Genomic DNA, 20,607 nt, shown 5'->3' on the forward strand with positions numbered 1-20,607 from the left:
TTTTTCCTGCTCCAGGGATTCCAGTTAGCCATATTTTGGAGCCTGGCTTTTCAAGCCAGCGAATAAAAGTTGGTGATTGAGTCAGCCAGAGTCCTGTCATTGAATGACGAAGCCCGACACTTGTTTGTAGTGCGGGTTGTGGAATCGCTTTCATGAAATGACCAAGAATGCGCTTCCTTCATTCATTGATGGCTATTATGGTGTTGATCTCAATTCTTCTTGCCACCCGTCCTAAAGTTGCAATCTTCTTATCTATTTCATCAGATTTGGGGGGCGAAAGCTATATCTTCCGCATCGAGTCAGCAAGAAGGGCGACACTGATGGTTACTTTGTGTTGAGACAGCTCGACCAGAAGCTATTTTATCTATGACGATGAGAAAGGACATTTGAGCTGTCTAACGATGCCGCCAAACTTAGATTTCTTGAAGCTTTCGGAAGCTTTCTTGACTCTGAATTCAATTCGATTTAAAGTCTCGTAGCAGTGATTTAGATGGTGATTCCTCAATGTCGGGTTGAAGGACAGCCCTTCGTCTTCTAAACCTGATGTCAGTGCCTCAAGGCGTCGCAGCACGCTAGAGGGATTGTTTATCTCGTCAAGAAGGCTCTGAATCTCATCTTTCGCATCTTTGGCGGCTCTGACGAATTTGTAGGTGGTTCGGAAGATCACATTGGCGAGTGAGATTAAGCCGGCAATACTGGCTGCCAAAGAAAGAGGGTCGGCCATGGCGAATGGCTGTACAGAGTTATCACATCTCAATATCGATCATGGTAATGAACAGAGTTGAGATAAGTCCTGCCTTGAGGTATATCATAGCGCCCCGCATGGTGCGGATGATGCGAAGGTAAGATCATGTAAGTCCTGTCAGCCCTCCACTCATCTCATTGCATGCAGAAGGTGCCTCGCTGCAGTTTCTGCCTAAAACAGGCGCACTCAACTCAACCCGAACCAGGCCTTTGAAAGCGATACAAACATTCTTGTAAAGGACCTGCTTGTTGATGGCATGCAATATCTCTATCGGTAACAACAGCTATTGACATATCTTAACGCCCTTGTTCTTTCACACCCGGCCGACTGACCAGATTACAAAATCTCAAACTCTTTGGGCAATTCTTTCTCCTGTACCCAAGCAGCAATCCCAGAAGCAAACAACTCTGGAAGTTGTAAATGCCAAGGGTGATAAGCATCCCTCACAACGACAGCCTCGTTCTTGACTCCCGTCTTCTCTCCTCCCTCTCTCAGAATAACACCCATATCTCGTGCAGGGTCAATCTGATCCATCTTCCCTCCCGAAATAACACAAGTTCTGACTCCAGAATCTGCAACTGCTTTGACGTCCTCCATACTGAAGGCACTGAGCTCCTTATTCATCGCCTTGGACCTCTCCGGTGAATGGTTCTTCTTCCCTTCAGCAACCCATTCTTCATAGTCAATTCCCTGCCGTCGCAGCGATGCCTCAAGCACACCAGGAATGCTCTGTATGCAATTCACAATCGACATGGCCATCGGGTGCTCAAAGAACCACTTGAATAGTCCTCTGTATGGGTAAGCACCTGTGGAAAACGTCGACAATACGACGTCGGGATGGCGAGATGTGAGAACGAGAGCGATGAAACCGCCCAGTGATAGACCAACAACATGTGCTTTCCCACCGTGTGCATGCTTTCGAATGACTTTGCATACTTCATCAGCAGCTGTTGCCAGGGTCAATGGGCGCCCAATATCCCAGGACCCAGAGTGCATAGGAAGATCGACGAGGATTAGGTGATAAGAGGACAGTGATTGCTGGGGAGCAACCAGCTTCCATTCGATATGGCTGCCTCCACCACCATGTAAGAATACTATTGATTCTTTCTGGTCCTGGTTGCGCTCCTCAAAGTAGAGTAGCTTCCCATCGTCAATTGGTACCTCAGACATGTTCAGGGTAGTTCGGGGGCCAATTATTTTACACAAAGTATGGCTTCTCGCGACAGCGAATCACAGAGATCTCGAAAAAGTTAACAGGAACGGGAAATAACTGGGGCTTGGCACGTATTTAAAGTAACTGCAACAAGCTTTAGAAGACCCAAACTCTCATGACTGTTGAGCTTCCGGGTAATCGGCAGACTTTTGTGATAAGGAACCAACATGCATACGTACCACGGCTCAACATTGGTCAAATCAATACGAGACCGTTACCCTGGAAAGACTCGGTTCAAAAGTTCGTAAAAAACTCTCAGATAATGGTCAATCGGCTCGTTGCACTTCAATAGCCCGGATTTGGACACTCTCATTCCAATCCATTGCCATGATGAACGCAGGGGGACCAAAAACAGGGGTAATCCACGCCACAGCGCACGTGGACCCACCCACATCACAAGCTAACGTTAACTCAAGCTACCCCAGATCCTCACCTCGAACCCTCAACCTTACCCCTTCACCAACCCATTCTATCGACAAAATATCCGCCCGCCAGAATGGCCGGTATCAGACTCCGCGATGTCAGCGGGTATCTGATCTTGCTCATCGCCGTCTCGACCCTGGGGTCGTTGCAGTTCGGTTTTCACTTGGTACGTTTGCTCAGATCGCCGTGATAATAGCTAGCTAACTATCTTAGGCTGAACTCAACGCACCCCAGGATGTTATTACATGCCGCAAGAAATCGATCTCCGCCCTCGACAAGATCAAGGGACTGGTCTACAAGCCGAAAGACGACGATGCTGGATCTGGTTTCATGCCGCACTGTATCCCCATGGACGAGGCTTCGTTTGCGACGATATCTTCCATCTTCATGCTTGGTGGGCTGTTGGGAGCTTTGGCCTCTGGACCCTTCTCGTCGAAACGCGGACGCCTTCCTGCGATGCGCATCACGGGTCTGCTCTATTTGTTTGGAGCAGCTATTGAGACCGTCGCAGGAAGCGTCTTCGTCATGGCTCTCGGTCGCTTGTTTGCTGGTATTGGTGCTGGAGCGTCAACTGTCGTTGTTCCTCTTTACATCAGCGAGATTGCACCACCCAAGGAACGTGGACTGTTTGGCTTTATGACGCAGATCTCGATCAACTTTGGTATCCTGGTGGTTCAGACCATGGGATTCTTCCTGAGCTACGGCAGTGCTTGGAGATGGATCCTCGCTACTGGAGTCTTCATTGCGACAGCTCAAACTTTGGGTCTCTTCGTCGTCCCAGAGAGTCCATCGTGGTTGGCGGCGCAGGGAAATGCGCCCAAGGCCAGGCGGACCCTGCAGAGGATTCGTGGCAACGGCTACGACATCCATGAGGAGACTGAGACCTGGGACTCAGATGACCGTGATGCTTCCGAGGAAGATGGCTTGCTTCAGGCGGATAGTGCCTCCGAATCACCGTCGAAGAACCGTACTGAGCATCTTGGATTCTTCGAAGTACTGAAGGATCCTGATACCAGGCCTGCAATCGTCGCCGTCGTGGGCATCATGTTTGCCCAGCAGCTCTGTGGTGTCAACTCGATCATCATGTACTCCGTGTCTCTTCTTGCCGATTTGCTGCCCGTCTCTTCGTCACTGCTCACTATTCTCGTTTCCGTTGTCAACTTGTTCACTACTATCGCATGCGCGCCTCTTCCGGATCGTCTCGGTCGCAAGACTTGCCTCCTTGCCTCGATTATCGGACAAGGAACAAGCGCTCTCATTCTGGCCATCTCGATCATCTTTGGAATCAAGATTCTCTCGGCCATCGCCGTCGTGGCGTTCGTTGGCTTCTTCGCAGTTGGTCTGGGTCCAGTGCCCTTCCTGATCTCCTCTGAGCTGGTCGGACAAGAGGCTGTTGGCGCCACGCAAAGTTGGTGTCTCGCAGCCAACTACGCAGCGACCTTCTTGGTCGCTCAATTCTTCCCGATCGTAAACTCAGCTCTTAACGACTTGCTGGGCGGTCACGGTTGGGTTTACTTTATCTTCGCAGGCCTGGCCGCTGGATCTGCTATCTTTGTGTTCTGGAACGTGCCAGAAACAAAGGGCAAGAAGGATGTCGATGAGGTTTGGGGCAGGACAAGGCGTGTTGATTAGAAGCCTGCGACAAATGCTGCCTTGAATTATCGTCATTAAACATGCTATTATGCGTGGGGTACACGCGCGGAGTGATTTCTTTATTTGTATTCAAGCAGCGTAATAGACAGTCGCAGATATGGCTCTACAGATAGAACGAGGCGACTGCTGATTTACCGAAAGATCTTCTTGCTGCGGATCATCTGCTCCAACTGCATGATGCCCGCCTTGACTCCGTCGACGATGTAGACAAGGTTACCGTCAGCCTTGCCGTACTCCTCGATAGCAGTCGATCGGATGATCTCCTCCAGACCAGCCATACCACCGCACCCCATGAGCACAACCGACACTTGTCCCTCATTGAGCAACTTTCGTGTTGCCTCCTTGAGCTTCTCCCTTACCTTCTCCGGAGGGACAGTGTGAAAGTCACCCGCCGTAAGCCCAGACGAGAAAACGCCAGCAAACTTGTTATTCACGCCGTCCTTCGCCTGCCCAAGAAAGTTCTTGACGCCGTGCGACAAGTGGTCCTCCCACCACTTTCCGGTAGTGACGATCCCCCATTTTCCTGCATTATCGGGTGCAGCCATGAGCGAAAGAGACGTGAGAATACTCGCCTCAAAAATCCCAGTCACTGCAAGATGTCGATACCTAGTCAACTTTGACACCAAGCAATGAACGCTAAAGCACGCGACGAGAACGCCGTCGTACTTATCCGACTCAAGCTCCTCCTCGATCTTGGGGTCATCGAGGACGGCCTGCGTGCTTCGGTCGATGCCCTCCTGGTCGTTGATGCTGTCTGGGGCGGAGTGGGGAGGGGCTGTGTAGGTATAGATCTCAACTGACTTTTGTGACACATCAGCCTGTGTAGAATTGAAGACTGTTTTGTTTTAGCTGTGTGTGTATCATACGTCTGGGAGTGACATTTGGCGGATAGCGTTGGCCATGCCGTCAGTCATGATAGTGGATGAGTTTGGGTTTAGGACGAGAATGCGGAGATTCCGCCTGAGGAAACGGAGCTCGGACATGATGGCTGATACAAAGACTCGACGATAAATATAGTGATATATATATAGCTTGATGAAGCTCTAATTCTGTTCTAACACTGAAATCTCTCACTTATCTTGAGAGGGGTTTCTACATGACGGAAGCTAAACCAGCTCGCGGGCGCCACGTGATCCGCCTCAGCCACCTCTGACGACGGTCGGCCACTCGAACCCCACTACTGACGACCACCTCAACCTCCTCTAAGCTGAAGCTCCCATATACCAACACGACACCTCCTCGGCCTCACAACCCTCCCAATACATATCCGCCGTCGTGGGCCATCACTATAATGTCTAACCCTCCACCCATTGGTAAGCTCCCATCCTCGCTCCGCAAGCTCCAGAAGCTCCCATCTCTCCCCTGACGCAAGCTGACCTCGAACCTCTACCGCTTAGTCCTCGACGGAGGTACCGGTTTTCTCAAGGTCGGATATGCCGCGCAGAACTTCCCCGAACATCAATACCCCTCCATCGTAGGCCGACCGATCCTTCGTTCCGAGGAGCAGACCGATAGCGATGTTGTCATCAAGGATATCATGTGCGGTGACGAAGCTGCCGCCGCGAGGACAATGCTCCAGATCAGCTACCCCATGGAGAACGGCATCGTTAAGAAGTGGGACGATATGGAACATCTTTGGGATTATACCTTCTACGAGAAGCTCAAGGTCGATCCTACGGGCCAGAAGATCCTCTTGACGGAGCCTCCTATGAACCCTCTTAAGAACCGAGAGAAGATGTGCGAGGTCATGTTTGATAGATATAATTTTGGCGGTGTCTACGTCGCCATCCAGGCCGTTCTGGCTCTATACGCTCAAGGTGAGTCTACCCCGAAGCTTCAATGCTTCTTGCGCAAGAGTTGGTGCTGACCAATGCGGTGTAGGTCTTAGCTCCGGTGTCGTAGTCGACTCAGGCGATGGTGTCACACACATTGTGCCCGTCTACGAATCCGTGGTCCTCAACCACCTCACGAAGCGATTAGACGTTGCCGGCCGAGACGTCACGCGCAACCTCATCAAACTGCTACTGCGCCGCGGCTACGCCCTCAACCGAACCGCCGATTTCGAAACCGTCCGCCAGATCAAGGAGAAGCTATGCTACGTGTCGTACGACCTCGAGCTCGACAAGCGCCTGAGCGAGGACACCACCGTGCTCGTCGAGGATTACACCCTGCCGGACGGACGTGTGATCCGCGTTGGCAGCGAGCGCTTCGAGGCGCCCGAGTGTCTCTTCCAGCCTCACCTTGTCGACAGCGAATCCCCCGGCCTGGGCGAATTCCTCTTCAACACCATCCAATCCGCCGACGTCGACATCCGCTCGTCTCTGTTCAAGGCTATTGTTCTGTCTGGTGGTAGCAGCATGTATCCCGGTCTCCCGTCGCGATTGGAGAAGGAGCTCAAGCAGCTGTGGCTCACACGAGCGCTGCAGGGCAACCCTGAGCGTTTGAGCAAGTTCAAGGTGCGGATAGAAGATCCTCCGCGACGCCGACACATGGTGTTCCTTGGTGGAGCGGTGTTGGCCAACATTATGGCGGACAAGGAGAGCATGTGGGTTACCAAGGCGGAGTGGGAGGAGGAGGGTACTAGAGTGCTTGAGAAATTGGGACCGCGATAAGAGAGAACCTCTGAGCGTTTGTTAGAGGGGAAGGTATTTTGCGTTCAAGTCAGTTTGTGGTAGACAGCAAGAAAAGACGTTATGAAGATCATGTTGCCTTGACTGGGGGTCTCATTTCTGTGTTGGTGTCAATTGAGCTAATTGACCATTTCAGACGAGTTTCAATGTTAAGATCATTGAGAGCGATAGCATGAGAAGTATAGTTCATGATCATTCCAAAAGCGTGTCCAATGTAACCATCACCAACAAGCTTGAACACCCAAAAGCCAGCTTAGTCATCACTGATATGTGACAAACAGTCGCAAAGTTCTGGAACACGAGGCATGAATCTCGATCATACCTACCAAACCCATTCTCACCATTACCCTTTGTCGCAAACCCTCCCATCGCCAGCGCAACCGATCGCTTTCACAGCCAGACTCAGACTCATAACCATCTTATTCCCAATCTCCACAGGGGGCTCCGCAGCGATTACCCCATATCGCGTCTGTCCCCCCAAGGGATAGAGATCCGCGCCGCAAGGAGACTGGAAAGTGAGTACAGCGGCTGCAGCTCCCGAGAAACCTAACAGTGCCGTGCCGTTGTTTTATTATAGTCTGCGACGCCAAAGTCAAAAAAAGGGAGAAGGGTGTAGTACGGGATACACAACCTCGTATGCGCATCCTATCAACTCTCACGCGTCGTGCATTAGAACGAGGAGGCGAGAATCTATTACCTACGCTCTATTACCTATTCCCTTTTTTTCCCCCGCGCGGGGAAACCTTTTCCTTTTTGAATTGATACCAAGCGGCGTACACTACACTACGGACGGGCACATCCAATCTCCTCTCCTGTGGGTGATACTCCACCCGCAAATCATTGATTTGAGAGAATCCCGCTTACGGGGACAGAGAGGCAGAGAGAAAGATAGTGCTCGGAAGGACCGTTCCGTTTTTTGGAGGGTTCCCGGACAGTAAATGAGTGTAACAAATCCGCCGACGGGGGCTTCGGGCCCGGGATCCGTTGGCTTGGGTGTCGTCAGGGGGAGTTTGAAGAGGAGTGTTCAGGCGTCTTTTGAGGGTGAGTCCGTTCTATTTCTATTTTCCTCTCCAATTCCCGTTCATCTTTTGGGTTTGTCACATCTCACGAGCATATATCGCCTATCTAAAAGTTCCTTGTCTCCTATATCGGTCACACTGCACTGCACTAGTCTAGCTCAGCCGTTGCATGCATTTTGTATCTCTTCCGTGTCCATTCAATATTCATTCTCAATTTCCACGTACATAATCTTGTCGCGGCTACTCTGATTCCCTTTTTCCTTTTTAATCGTCCTTCTCCTCTTCTTTAGAGTCTCCCTTTTTTGCCTCACTCGGGGTTCACGCCGCATACTTGTCCAAAGAGGGAAAAGATTATCTATCCTGAGGTGTCGACTTTGGACAACGACTTGCCAGACTCAAACTCTCCTCAGCTCAGCTCAGCTCAGTCTCGGTTCTTCCGAGCTATCAACAACTCAACGTCTTTTTAAAAGTCTCATCGGCTGAAGCGTCTTGTCTTGTTCTGTCTGCCATTGTCATCACTTTATTTAATCTTTCGGTGTCTCGTTCTCTTTTTTCCGTCTTCGGCGTCTAATAAGCTTCCGTTGCTTTTTTGTCGTTGCAGCTGTGGACCTCAACCAGCCTTTCACATTTCGCCTCAATCACTCACCATCGTTATCTCACTCATCTTTCTGTGCCAATGCCGAGTGGTTAAACGCACACTTCACCAACCGAGATACAAGCCTTGATCCTCGGCGATGCCTCTCCGTCCTCACATCGGCCTCGGGTTTCCTGCTCACGCTTACCAAAAACGTCATGTAGAACCTCACGATCGCTCAACTGGGTATCAGCCCAAAGTCCGAATCACAGATCGTTACCGCATCATTGGCTTCATCAGCTCGGGTACCTATGGACGGGTCTACAAGGCTGTTGGCCGCAATGGCAAGCCTGTGGGTGAATTCGCTATCAAGAAGTTTAAGCCCGACAAGGAAGGTGAACAGATCAGCTACACGGGCATCTCTCAGAGTGCGATCCGTGAGATGAGTCTTTGCAGCGAACTTCACCACATCAACGTTATTCGTCTCTGCGAAATCATGCTTGAGGACAAGTGTATCTTTATGGTGTTTGAGTATGCCGAGCACGATCTATTACAAATCATCCATCATCACACACAACAGCCACGACATCCGATTCCCCCGGCAACCATCAAAAGTATCATGTTCCAACTCCTCAACGGATGTCAGTACCTGCATATCAACTGGGTTCTTCACCGTGATCTCAAACCCGCCAACATCATGGTCACTTCATCAGGCGAAGTAAAGATCGGAGATTTGGGTCTAGCACGTCGTTTCGATAAACCACTACACTCACTCTTTAGCGGTGATAAAGTTGTCGTCACTATCTGGTATCGGGCTCCCGAACTCATTCTCGGTTCATACCACTACACGCCTGCCATCGATATGTGGGCTGTTGGGTGTATTTTCGCGGAGCTTCTCTCCTTGAGGCCGATATTTAAAGGAGAGGAAGCCAAAATGGATAGCAAGAAGACGGTTCCCTTTCAGCGCAACCAGATGCAAAAGATTATTGAAATCATGGGCGTGCCAACAAAGGACAAATGGCCTCTTTTATCGACCATGCCCGAATACAACCAACTCAACACTCTCGCCAACTCCATGGCATCATCTCACCACAATCACCACAGCCATCATCATCCTCATCACCACCACGGCCACTACGGCTCCCGCAACCCACCGCCCCCTCCTCCAGGCGGCTCAAACCTCGAGAAGTGGTATTACAGCACCATCAACCACACCAGCGCCCCCGGCGGCACACCACCGCTTGCCTCTCTCGGCTCAGAAGGCTACAAGCTCCTCGCCGGTCTTCTGGAGTACGACCCCTCAAAACGTCTCACAGCTGCACAAGCTCTTCAGTCTCCCTTCTTCTCAACCGGCGACCGTGTCAGTGCGAATTGTTTCGAGGGCTGTAAGAACGAGTATCCTTGTCGGCGAGTGAGTCAAGACGATAACGATATAAGGACGAGTAGCCTTCCGGGTACGAAGCGGAGTGGATTACCGGACGACTCGTTGATAAGGCCTGCCAAGAGGCAGAAGGAGTAGGACCCCAATGTGGTAAGAGGTCGTGCCCAACGAACTGTTCATCCTTGGGTCGTGCACCCATCGGTCATTCGGCCTGAACCATTCATTCACCCGTCGATGATTTACTGCCAGATTGCTCATCCACCTTCGTGTTTCTGTAAATGGTGTGCAACGCATTTTCCGCATCGTTAGGCATGGGGTGGATTGTATCAATAATTATTGTTCGGCGTGGTACGGCGTTTATGTATAAATGGATTACGGTTGTCAGTTTTGGGCTGAACGGATAGATAGAGCGGTTGTTATAGCATATACCCGGCGTTCAATATAATGGAGATTAGTTCACTGCAGCTTATTCGTAATACAAGTGAAAGTTGTATGGTCCGTCCTGGAAAGGATAGCGGGTGGTAACTCTCACAACCACGTTCTTGAACGGCATGCAAGGCGTGAGCCGATCTGCTCTATACCAGAGCTGAGGAACAACTATACAAGATAGACCATGAGTAAGTAATGCGATCAGCAAGAAAGGAGCAATCAGGTACAGCCTAGAGAATGGACTGCTAAGAACAAGGATCCATGGAAAGTTTAAACATAGTCGTATTCATCTCCCTTCATCCCAACTGTCTACCCTCTACTCATCACTAAATCCACATTGCCGACTCACTCTTCTTCCCCCAACCATCTCACATCACCACCCCAAGAAGTAAATAAAAAAAAGGGTGCCATATCATTAAGACAAATATCATAAAAAAGAGGGCCCAGTGACATTATTTTCTAACACAGATTCTCTTTCACCAACGATACGGAAAAACACAAGGAGCGCATAAAAACCACCAACGACAAAGATTTCAACAATACAAAAAAGACTTTCGAGGTCGACATGCCTCAGATACGTCTGCCTATCTCTTCTCTCTCTCTCTTCCCACAAACTGCCTGCTCCACCCGTTGTGAATTATCTATCATTTTATTGTGTGTAAAGTTCCTCCCCACATCCCCCCTTCATCAACAAGAGTTTACTTCCCCCGTGGGAAATAAAATAAAATAGAAGAATTAAGAAGAAGAAGAAAAAAGAAGCAAAGATATGATAAACAGTCCGGGTATTTCAGCAAATTCGGCGAGTTGTTTTGGTGTGAGGAGCTTGGAAAGGGCGTAGATGAGGGTTTGAGGGGTGATTTCTCCGTATGGAGAGGAGGGCTGTTATGATCCCGAGATGTGGTGTGGGCGAAATTATCCTCCTTTGCCGCAAGCTTAGTATAGCTTATACACTCTTAATATCGAGATGCAGGTTCGGGAGGTAGAAAAGAATTCGGGATCGTTTCGAGATAGTGTGGTAGTGGAAAGCCCTCAGGGTGAAGACGGGAAACGTCGCATGACTCGCTCCTCGTCTACTTCTTAGCCGGAGTCGGAGGGGCCTTGACATTGTTGGACAACCACGCCAGACCCTCGAGAAGACCCTCGCCTGTGGTGGCGCAGCTGGGCACCACGTACCAAACCTTGTCCTTGAGCTTGGAGAGCTGGAGAGCCTCGGTGACTTCTTGGGGTTTCATAGCTGTACCTTGTTAGTGGAATCGTACAACGGGGGCCCAAAGGGAGACATACCCTCTGCCAAATCTTGCTTGTTGGCAAACACGAGTAGTAGACTGTCCTTCATCTCACGATCGTTGATGATTCGGTGAAGTTCTTGTCTAGCCTCCTCCATTCGGTTCCTATCAGAAGAGTCGATAACGAAGATAAGACCCTGAGTACCTGCAACCCCAAAAAGCATCAGTATTGATTCTATTCTCCGGGACCGTTATAACTCACCGCTGAAGTAATGCCTCCACAGAGGACGAATCTTGTCCTGGCCACCGACGTCCCAAACGTTAAACTTGACATTCTTGTACGTAACCGTCTCGACGTTGAAGCCGACCGTGGGAATCGTGGTGACGTCCTGGCCGAGCTTGAGCTTGTAGAGGATAGTTGTCTTTCCGGCAGCGTCGAGACCGAGCATGAGGAGGCGCATCTCCTTTGATCCGAAGATCTTGCCCATCATCTTTGAGAATTGGCCGCCCATGATTGCGGCTTGTGTAGAACGTGTCCGGTTATGTTTATTCGGTATGCGCTCGTGGGTGGTGGTGGTGTGATGTGATAGGAATACAAAGGGAGTTGAGTTGGGTTGCCGTGTTTCGTTTCGAAACCTGTTCGCAGCGCAAAGTGTCAGCCTCGCTTCTCGCGTGATACCAATGATACAACAACGCTCTCCGATGCAACGAGAGGACAGAGAATGGCGAGTCAGATTACAACAGGTGTTGATTGATGTAATTGTTGCTGTCTGACGTGACGTTTTGTTCGCCAAAGAAAGGCGAGAGATCTTGACAAAAGCAATCAAGGCTCCAGCTTTCTCGTATCTCCCCGCTGTTGATTCCCACTCTTGTCGTCTCCCGAGTCGCCGTTTGTTGATTGTCGCAGATAGAAAAGACCCAATACATACAATACAGCTTGTGCTGTTCGTTGGCGCGTATCGCAACGTTTGTTTGTTTTGTTTTGTTTATCCGTATCGCACGATCGTTTCGACGAGAAGGGCTCCGAAACTTGGCGGTGTCTTTTCGAATGAAGACGTAGACGTAAACGTTGGAATACTACAGTGCCCTCAGAGGAATGGATCTAGTATCAAGCATCAATCAAATCTGGACTCTTCTCTTTTTCCCCCCGTCAGGGGAAAAAAAGGGACGGACGGGTCAATCCCTCTTGTTTGCTGCTTCCCTTCCCCTGGCCCTGGGCTCCTCTCGGCCTAGCGTCCAGCACGGGGCAACCACGCGGGCGGGGACAATTGACAGCCCCAATCCCTTATGACGATAGGCCACTTGGGTCCCCTGCCCAGTCCCTGAAATGAGATACGGTCACTGTAAGGTACCCGGGCGGTCTGGCCTTGAGTGAGTGACCTGACCTGGCTCAAATTCCAGCCATAAACAACCTTACCGACAACCATCAATCAATCCGTTTGTCCATGGCAAGGGTCATCAACACTAATAACCTCCGAGGCTCTTCTTATTAGCGTAGGCCTCAAATCACTTCACTTCGGTCCTTCGGTCAACTTCATATCGTGCGTGCCCAATATCAACGGTAATAATCCTCGATTGATGCTTGCTATTGCGTCGTAAGCAAGTGCTCTATGGACTGTTTTCCTGGATGCCTATCATATCCACTGCAACGCTATCATTAAACGCACCGGAGCATATAACAACTCCTAGCACATATCTCCCGGCGCAGTCGGGCTTATGCTCGGTATTCAATCACAAACCTCCTCTCCACCTGTTGTAGTGTTGAAGAGTCATTCTCCCCCTCAAACTTGAGATTGACCTTGCCGTCGCTGTCCATGCTATGAACCTCCGCCTTGTAGAACGTGGTTGTGTTGGGATACAGTGCTAGCACCACTTTGCCTGATTCCCAGTCCTTCAGCGTCGATGCTTGACTCTCAGGTGTAATGGGAATCATACTGCTGGCACTTGATCGGTACTCCTTCTGTTTGCTCTGGTCCTCGGGTTCTATATCGAGGACCTTGTATCGTCGGCTTTTGCCCTCACCCATCACCTGCGCGACCTCACCAAGTATCCAGTCTGATGTTGTATCCCCATTCAACGCTTTGGGCTTGAATGCGACGGCATCGCCTTTGGAGAAAACAACTTTGGACTTGTTGTTCCCTGATCCGACACCGCTTCCAACCGACCCCTGAGGCTCGACACTATCGGCCTTTGGGGGCATGCTGTCGCGGTCTCGTTCTCTTTCCCTCTCGCGTTCTCGTTCACGTTCTCTTGCTCGATCACCATATTTTCTTGCTGATCCTCCAATTGGACTCGGTACAGGAGAATCACCAGCCCCATCAAAGTCGTAGAGCGAAGATGCTGCCGCCGCGCTGTCTCGGGCATTCCTCTTACCAGGCCCCGCTGCTTGAGCATCCTGTTGTTCCTTAGCGTGCACCACGGCGCGCAACACTTTAAGCTGCTCAATAGTATTTTTGAGTGCTGACATGTTAGCTTCCGAGTGCTTAACCCCTGTCCGACATAGCTGTTCCATCTCTTTCAACGAGTCACTCGGAATCTTTTCCAAGTCCATCGTACCGACTTGTTTATCCATCGTGACAAGCTCCGTAAGACTGTCATTCTCGGCATTGATTCCGGAGACAATCTCCCCCACTTGACTCTTGCATAGCTCCCATATCTGTACCTCCTCTCCATGTGAATTACCGTTGTTGCGGTTGGACGCCCGTCCGCTTCTGTTTCGTTGCGACATCTCGCGGTTGTGGCGCTCCGGCTTCACCGACTCCGGCCGCGGGGTATTATGTTCACTTCTCGGCGACCTCTTCGGCGTGCCCACGTCTGAAGTGATATCCCGACTATGGTTCTTGGTTCTCGACTTTGTCGGGCGGTTTGGGGTGGAATCTCTGCTCGAAGGATCCTGTCGCTTCGAGCCTGATCGCTTCGGCTCCGGCGTGTTGGAGGACTGGCGCAGAGACTCTTGAAAGCTATTCTCCCTTGAGTGAGTACCGCTTCGCCTAGGCTTTAGGGGAATCTGGTAGTAGGGTCCGAGATCTTCTTGGAGGTTCTTGAGTTCGTCCCGCGCAGGCTTCTGCCCGTTAGCCATCCTGCCCCGATACCACCGCCTAAACAGAATGTTGCGATGAGAATCAACCCGAGGAAGGAAACATTATGACGACGAGACGACAATTGAATGAACGAAAGTAAGCGCAATTGGAAAAAAGAAAAAAGGAATTGAAGCGCATAAGATTCATGAATTCAATGAGAAAAAATTGGACTAACCTGAGTTAAGAGAGGCCCGAGTGCTCACAGGCCGAGGCGGGATGGTATGGGGAAGGAAAGGCGACTAAGACAGAAGGCGCGTCGCAGATGAGAAGGGATCGGCAAAGTGAGCAAAAGAGGAGAGAGGCTGTGACTGATTTTATAAGTGAATAGAGTTATTATATCATGTCATGAAGTAGAATAGAGTTGAGGTATAATTGAAAGCTTATTATTGTTGGTTCAATAGTGTAATCGTCGGGTATCATGTCGTGTCAATCGTGATGGTGCTTAGTCTTTCTCTAACAGTTGAGGCTGGTGATCCAGTGCCAAGGGAGCATCCTCCGCGGCAGAACAAAAGGCGGTGAGGACAAGTGGTGCCGCATTTGGAGGGGCTTGAGGGGAAGCTTCCTTATCATGACACCGATAAGGGTGTGAATTCCAAATCCAATGATTATTGGCACTGTATCATGACATCTTATGAACTGTAAAGCATGGTGTTGAGATGTAAATGGACAGCATTGATCAGGATTAGAAGCGACTTCAGACTCAAACTAACACACCATGTCCCCCGGTCTTCATAAATAAGGTTAGAGTACAACACATACCCTTGCAAAAGTCAATATCGGGCCACAGAGTGCCATCATGAATCTTTATTCCTCATTAAAAGTATATCTACCACAAACACCAATTTTCACACTCATATCATTCCCATAGCATCTATAGCTTCTGCTTCTCAGAATCATCGATCTCACAAAACGCCTTGAACGTTGTAAACTCATCATCCTCGCCCCCCTCACTCTCAAGCACAAGCTCAGCCGTAGCACCCACAAAGTACACATACCCCTCCTTCATCTCATAGCTCGTAGGCCCAACAGCGATTCTCCCCTTTCCACTCGTGCAGATGACAATGCTAGGTCCCTCAATAGGCTCAAAAGTGGCCTTTGCGCCGTCACCGCGAAGCAGAGTGCGCACGACGCTAAACTCCTCGATGGGCGGGTCGTAGAGCACTACCCCTGAGCCGGAGCTGTAGGCATTCCGGTTGAGCGTTGCATAAGGATATTCGGTGGGTGTCATCTTTTGTTGCTCGATGGGCGCGAAGTTGTAGGTCAGCATGTCGACGAGGGTTGAGACGTCCTTGAACTTGGGTGTGAAACCGGCGCGGACAACGTTGTCGGAAGCTGCCATGCACTCCATGATGTCGCCGGAAATGTAGGCGTGAATATCATCGGCGACAAGGAACAAGGCTTCACCAGGCTCCAGTGTGACAAAGTTGAGGAAGAAGAGCACAAAGCATCCAATGTCGTCACCAAACTCGCCGTGTGTTCGCTTCACAAGCTCAGCGAGCTTCTCGCCAGAAGTAGCAGGGACACCACCGCCAGCGAAATCAGCGCCCTCCTTCTCCGCCTGCTCAACAAGCTTGGGCATCTGCTCAGCAATATCCTCGGCAGACGACGCCATGAGCGCGCCAAAAGCCTTCTTCAAGAACTTCTTCTTCTCATCCGTAACACCCTCGTCACCATCCTTAGCAACCTGCGCAAACTCCTTCGCAGCTTCTTCGCCCACGAGCGCTCTCAGCGCAGGCACTGTGTCGAGGAAGTGAGCGATCTCATTGAGGGGTCGGAAACCGCAGAGACCCTCGAAGGGGGTAATGGCGATGGCCATTTCGGGCTTGTGGTTGTCATCGGGGTAGTTCTTTGCGTCGCGAGCGTGGAGTTGCTCGGCGAGTTTCTTGTTGGGGTGGGCTTGGATCGAGAGCGCTTTTGCGATGGAGAGCACCTTGAAGAGGAAGGGGAGCTTGCTGCCGTAATGGGAGGAGATGGTTTGCGAGAGGAGGGATTGGTTGTCCTCGCAGAGATCGAGGAGGGTTCGGCCGGTGTTGAGGTCTCGAGAAGGGTTCGAGGGATGAGTTCCCATCCACAACTGCGCAGGCAATTCTTAGTATGAGCTATAGACACGCATCATGTAGATGCTCACCTCTGCGTATGGAGTATCAGACTCGATCTTCAGGTCATCAGAGGGCGTAGCGGCCGCAAATCGCGCAGCGGCAGAAGCATTGCCCTTCTTTCCCCAGGCGTAAGAGTTCACGCCGCATTGTAGACGAAGTAGAGGAACCTGCATGTCTGCGATGTTGGTTGTTGGCGGTGAATGCGACAATGAAGCTATAGCTTAGCTTGGGAGGGTCAAATGTCTAAAATCGAAGCACAAGTCTTTGCCTTGGATATAAAATCTTCTAGGCTATCAATCGCAAAGAAGAAAAGAAAATATCAGGAATTGCAAAGTTGGCCAAACAGAAAACAGATGATGACAGCAGTTATGACGGAGCCCGTGGAGGGGAAGTCACAGCATTACCCATCAGTTACGTTGACCCCCCATCACCCAAATTTAGCTCCCCCGTCCCCTCACCCTCCAGTGAACCACCTGCACTCTAACCGCTATAACGACGGGACACGAACGTGGTGATTCCGGGCTCTTGTAGGAAAAAGTACCGGAGTAGCTCCGTTTTTAGAACGTCCCAGAACCCCGCTGTGGGCCTGGAACTATCGACTCGTCTTTTTCCTATTTTGGGTTGATCTCATCCATGTGATCGTGAGCCTCATTACACGATATCAGGGGTTTTACATTGCAACTCGAGGGCTATCATTTGGCGGGATGACAACTATTCGATAGTCTTGCCTTCGGCTTCCAAATATACCAACTGTCACTCAGAAGACGATTCACAGCAAGATTGGTGGACATTGGGTACACATCGTAAAGATACATGTTATTGAAGAGCAGACTCACTAACGAGTACTCAATGCTCAAGGTGCTGCATACATGTACACAGGTGCTCCGTCAAACGACGTCAGCTCTTTCATCTAACTTAGCTAAGACAGAGTCCAGTCATTCACTATCCATCCATTATCCGACCAGTTCCTACTCTCAATCTTGACTTTGACCATTTTTTGTTGTCCGAAAATAAAGCAATGTACAGACTTATGCACCCAACAGAACAGAACAGACCAAAACACCTCGTTTCCTTCTCCCAGAACTTCAAGGTCTGATAACTCATGCAGTCCGGGCCCAATGGTATGACTGTGTTCACCCACGCAGCAACCTGTTTTCCTCTCTTGTACCGAAAGACTCCAAAATCAAGGGCTGCAAGGCAAGGCGAAGCAAGGCAAGGCCCTGGGGATAAAACGCCAGAGGAGGTCAAAGCTAAGAAAAGAGCGATATGCTGCACACTTTGACGACCAATCATGCAAATAAAATGGAAAAAGCAGAAAGAAAGAAAATACAAGTAACTCATGTATCGGGGTGGGAGATAAGACTCGACCGAGGCGCCACCGTGGCACAAACCAACGCTTGACGTGCTTCCCCGGTGAACGCTGTGCTCATCGTCTTGAGAATTCTCTGGAGGACTTAACAGGCTCCCAAGTCGAAGTTGTTCCGACGGCGGGACGATCGATGAGTAATTCGTCCATGACAAGCGAGCTGACATTGGTTGGACATTCGTCTCATCACAACATATATTGTGCGTTTTCGTGCCTCGCCAACGACCTCAACTCCGTTGACCGCGTAAAGACCAAAACCATTGCAACAACAGACAGTGAAAAGCCAATGGCAATGGCCGAAATGCCTACCCAAATGGAAACATAGCGCACTGTAAAACCTCAAAATCGTGTATCAATGCAAGCAAACAATGTACAGTGATACTAGCCGCAGCTCATCCGAGTTGTCCTGCTTCGTATCAAACAGATCTCAAGCTCGCAGCGTCCCCGTGGCCTTGCGGTAGCTGTCTGCGGCGGCGTCTGCCCCGACGCTTCCAAGATCGCCAGGAGGCATCATGTAAGCTGCAGATTGGTGCGTCATGTAATGCGAGTTGCTGTGGCCCAGTGGGAAGGATGATATGCCACCGCTGTTAAGGGTGGGCATGTCGCGACGAGCAGTAGTTGGAGGTGCCGCAGTGACTGAGTTGGTTGTGTCTATGTAGCGGTACGTCATCTCAGGGCCCTGACGCATGGAATCGGCCGGTCCCAGCACGGGTGCATCCGAAGAGTTAGTGTAGGAGTAGTAGTCGTTGCTTTGGCGGCCGTATTGAGAAGCGAGGTTCGTAGGATACGAGGGCAGACAGCCCGAGGTGGAGGACATGCTTGAGGACTCGTAACTTGTGTAACTCGAGGGCGCCTCGGAGGTGCTGCTCACAGGCGACGTATCCGATGTCGAAGCTTGCGACGACTTACTGCTGCTGCTGCCGTAGATGGAGCTACCAGAATCGTTCTTGTAAGATGATCCCATCGAGTTGGGTAGCGCGGTCCGGGCCACTGGTGCGGGCAAAAGCCTGTCCCCCATGTTGACGCTTGCTGCCATGTTCTGGAAACCAAGGCTCTTCGAGTCAGTAGGGAGGTTCTGGTAACCCAGGCTCTTGGTGGAATCTGGCATCATGGTCTGGTACGAGAGGTTTGCCGAGTCTGTAGTCACTGGAGCAGGTCGATGTACCAGGCTCGTGGCACTGTTTGGACCACTGTAGGCGTAGTTTGGCTCCATGTCCACGCAGAGGGCAGACTTGCCTGGGGTTCCAGAGGCGATTCGATGGCTGATTGCATATTCCGAGTCATGGACTGAGGAGTAGGGTGCTTGGTACATGCTGTTGTAGTAGCTTTGATCATCCGCGTATCCATGACCCCAGGTTGCAAGGGGGCAGTACGGCTTAGCACCATATCCATAGGTAGTAGGGGCGCGATAGACAAATGGATCACTGGTGTAGGATGACACACCATCAGCATAAGCTGGGGCAGTCGAGGGCAGAGACGATATGGCAGAGCTTCCTCTCGCCTGGTACTGTCGAGAGGCTTCAAGGCTGTAAGTAAAGCCTTCACTCTTCACAATAGATGCTTCATGAGACGCAACCTAGTCCATAGTGTAAGCAGTAAACTACACAGCATCACTCCACGCGGAAACATACTCTGAGGAATTGGCAAGGCTCGTGGCCTGCATTCTTGCAGTTGGTGCATGATTCTCCGTTGCCAGCATCGCCACTGCAACGAATCTTCCTCTTTCGACACCGACCACACTGGATCTGTTGTTAGCACGCTACACAACTATGTAAGTCTCGCACACACACCACACACCAGGTAAGGAAGGGGATGGGGGGGGTTTGCACTTACTGCTACCGCGATGCGCTTCCTCTGGGGAGTCACATCGTCGTCTCTCTCGCTCATGATAGTTGTCCTCGTGTCAGGGTGAATGGGGTAAGCGGCCCCCCGACGCTCCGGGTATGAGAAGATATTCATCCGGCTCGGCCCAAATCGCCGCGGATCTGTCGAGTAGCAGTTTGGACTGACCATTGTGCCGGTCCAGTTACGGGTACTCGAGTAGTGAAAACGAAAGACTGGAGTCTAATTCAAGACTCAGAGTGGCTGTATGTCGAACTGCCTTATAGAGATTGGCAATCTTCCTTGTTGGGTGATATCTTATCACAGGAGTAGTCTCAAAAAAAAGATCCCACGGCTGTCAAAAGACAAAGCCCAGAGCTTGAAGTCGTTCCCGGATTGCAAGCACTCGTCCGTCGGGACTCTCGGCAACTAAGGGACTCAAGTGAACAATGGGTTTGTTGCCGTGGATTTGCTGGACAGTTGAGTGGAAGATTATGATTACCAGTTCCCGTCAACTTCGGCTTGACAGAACTTGGAGTTTTTGAGGAAGCAGAAATCAACGAGACCGAAAGAAACAAGAGATCCAAAGACCAGAAGATCTGCGGCCGATGGCATCCTGATATACTCCGTACCACTCACTGACTTAGACCGCTCCTGGGTATGGCCGTTTGGATAGTGTTTGCTTCGCCCAAGCTCAACGATGACTTACCCTTCCTACCAATAAACGGCCCTAATCTTTGGCAGCACCGAGTAGATCCACATCAATCAGGGAGTATAGTACATCAAGGCACCTCCTCCGGTGCTCTGTGCAATGGAGAGACAGCTCGTACAACAGATGACATTTGCCCAGAGCCCTCCCTCATAGTCCTCCTCACCTATCAGTGCTACGCAAAAAATTGTCTGGCTGGAGGCTACTAGCTTTGCGAGAATGCCACGGATAACAACAGG

At 50.6% G+C, this 20,607-nt stretch overlaps 10 protein-coding genes; 3 read left to right on the top strand and 7 right to left on the bottom strand.

Annotated features, from left to right (window-relative positions):
• Window positions 1-364: 364 nt before the first annotated feature.
• FFUJ_09975 (uncharacterized protein) lies at window positions 365-724 on the bottom strand (the record flags this gene model as incomplete). Its single annotated transcript, XM_023568062.1, has 1 exon — window positions 365-724. One exon carries the CDS (start codon window positions 722-724, stop codon window positions 365-367), a length of 360 nt encoding a protein of 119 aa, XP_023435417.1.
• Window positions 725-1,081: 357 nt separating this feature from the next.
• FFUJ_09974 (uncharacterized protein) lies at window positions 1,082-1,915 on the bottom strand (the record flags this gene model as incomplete). The annotated part of the gene is made up of 1 exon (XM_023568064.1): window positions 1,082-1,915. One exon carries the CDS (start codon window positions 1,913-1,915, stop codon window positions 1,082-1,084), a length of 834 nt encoding a protein of 277 aa, XP_023435418.1.
• Window positions 1,916-2,454: 539 nt separating this feature from the next.
• On the top strand, window positions 2,455-4,013 carry FFUJ_09973 (related to glucose transporter-3; the record flags this gene model as incomplete). XM_023568065.1 has 2 exons in its annotated part: window positions 2,455-2,547; window positions 2,595-4,013. 2 exons carry the CDS (start codon window positions 2,455-2,457, stop codon window positions 4,011-4,013), a joined length of 1,512 nt encoding a protein of 503 aa, XP_023435419.1.
• Window positions 4,014-4,165: 152 nt separating this feature from the next.
• FFUJ_09972 (related to DCG1 protein) lies at window positions 4,166-5,017 on the bottom strand (the record flags this gene model as incomplete). XM_023568066.1 has 2 exons in its annotated part: window positions 4,166-4,834; window positions 4,901-5,017. The coding sequence occupies 2 exons, from the start codon at window positions 5,015-5,017 to the stop codon at window positions 4,166-4,168; spliced, it is 786 nt and encodes a 261-aa protein (XP_023435420.1).
• Window positions 5,018-5,325: 308 nt separating this feature from the next.
• On the top strand, window positions 5,326-6,646 carry FFUJ_09971 (probable actin-like protein ACT2; the record flags this gene model as incomplete). XM_023568067.1 has 3 exons in its annotated part: window positions 5,326-5,347; window positions 5,432-5,851; window positions 5,916-6,646. 3 exons carry the CDS (start codon window positions 5,326-5,328, stop codon window positions 6,644-6,646), a joined length of 1,173 nt encoding a protein of 390 aa, XP_023435421.1.
• A 1,771-nt stretch (window positions 6,647-8,417) lies between these two features.
• Window positions 8,418-9,776, top strand: FFUJ_09970 (related to cyclin-dependent kinase chain SRB10; the record flags this gene model as incomplete). Its single annotated transcript, XM_023568068.1, has 1 exon — window positions 8,418-9,776. The coding sequence occupies one exon, from the start codon at window positions 8,418-8,420 to the stop codon at window positions 9,774-9,776; it is 1,359 nt and encodes a 452-aa protein (XP_023435422.1).
• A 1,361-nt stretch (window positions 9,777-11,137) lies between these two features.
• FFUJ_09969 (probable ADP-ribosylation factor 6) lies at window positions 11,138-11,805 on the bottom strand (the record flags this gene model as incomplete). XM_023568069.1 has 3 exons in its annotated part: window positions 11,138-11,301; window positions 11,352-11,498; window positions 11,556-11,805. The coding sequence occupies 3 exons, from the start codon at window positions 11,803-11,805 to the stop codon at window positions 11,138-11,140; spliced, it is 561 nt and encodes a 186-aa protein (XP_023435423.1).
• Window positions 11,806-13,007: 1,202 nt separating this feature from the next.
• On the bottom strand, window positions 13,008-14,372 carry FFUJ_09968 (uncharacterized protein; the record flags this gene model as incomplete). Its single annotated transcript, XM_023568070.1, has 1 exon — window positions 13,008-14,372. The coding sequence occupies one exon, from the start codon at window positions 14,370-14,372 to the stop codon at window positions 13,008-13,010; it is 1,365 nt and encodes a 454-aa protein (XP_023435424.1).
• Window positions 14,373-15,244: 872 nt separating this feature from the next.
• Window positions 15,245-16,645, bottom strand: FFUJ_09967 (probable phosphomannose isomerase (manA); the record flags this gene model as incomplete). XM_023568071.1 has 2 exons in its annotated part: window positions 15,245-16,447; window positions 16,502-16,645. 2 exons carry the CDS (start codon window positions 16,643-16,645, stop codon window positions 15,245-15,247), a joined length of 1,347 nt encoding a protein of 448 aa, XP_023435425.1.
• A 1,620-nt stretch (window positions 16,646-18,265) lies between these two features.
• On the bottom strand, window positions 18,266-19,725 carry FFUJ_09966 (uncharacterized protein; the record flags this gene model as incomplete). XM_023568072.1 has 3 exons in its annotated part: window positions 18,266-19,414; window positions 19,470-19,577; window positions 19,672-19,725. The coding sequence occupies 3 exons, from the start codon at window positions 19,723-19,725 to the stop codon at window positions 18,266-18,268; spliced, it is 1,311 nt and encodes a 436-aa protein (XP_023435426.1).
• Window positions 19,726-20,607: the final 882 nt, after the last annotated feature.

This window comes from Fusarium fujikuroi, chromosome FFUJ_chr09 (assembly GCF_900079805.1).
Source record: "Fusarium fujikuroi IMI 58289 draft genome, chromosome FFUJ_chr09".
Lineage (NCBI taxonomy): Eukaryota > Fungi > Ascomycota > Sordariomycetes > Hypocreales > Nectriaceae > Fusarium > Fusarium fujikuroi.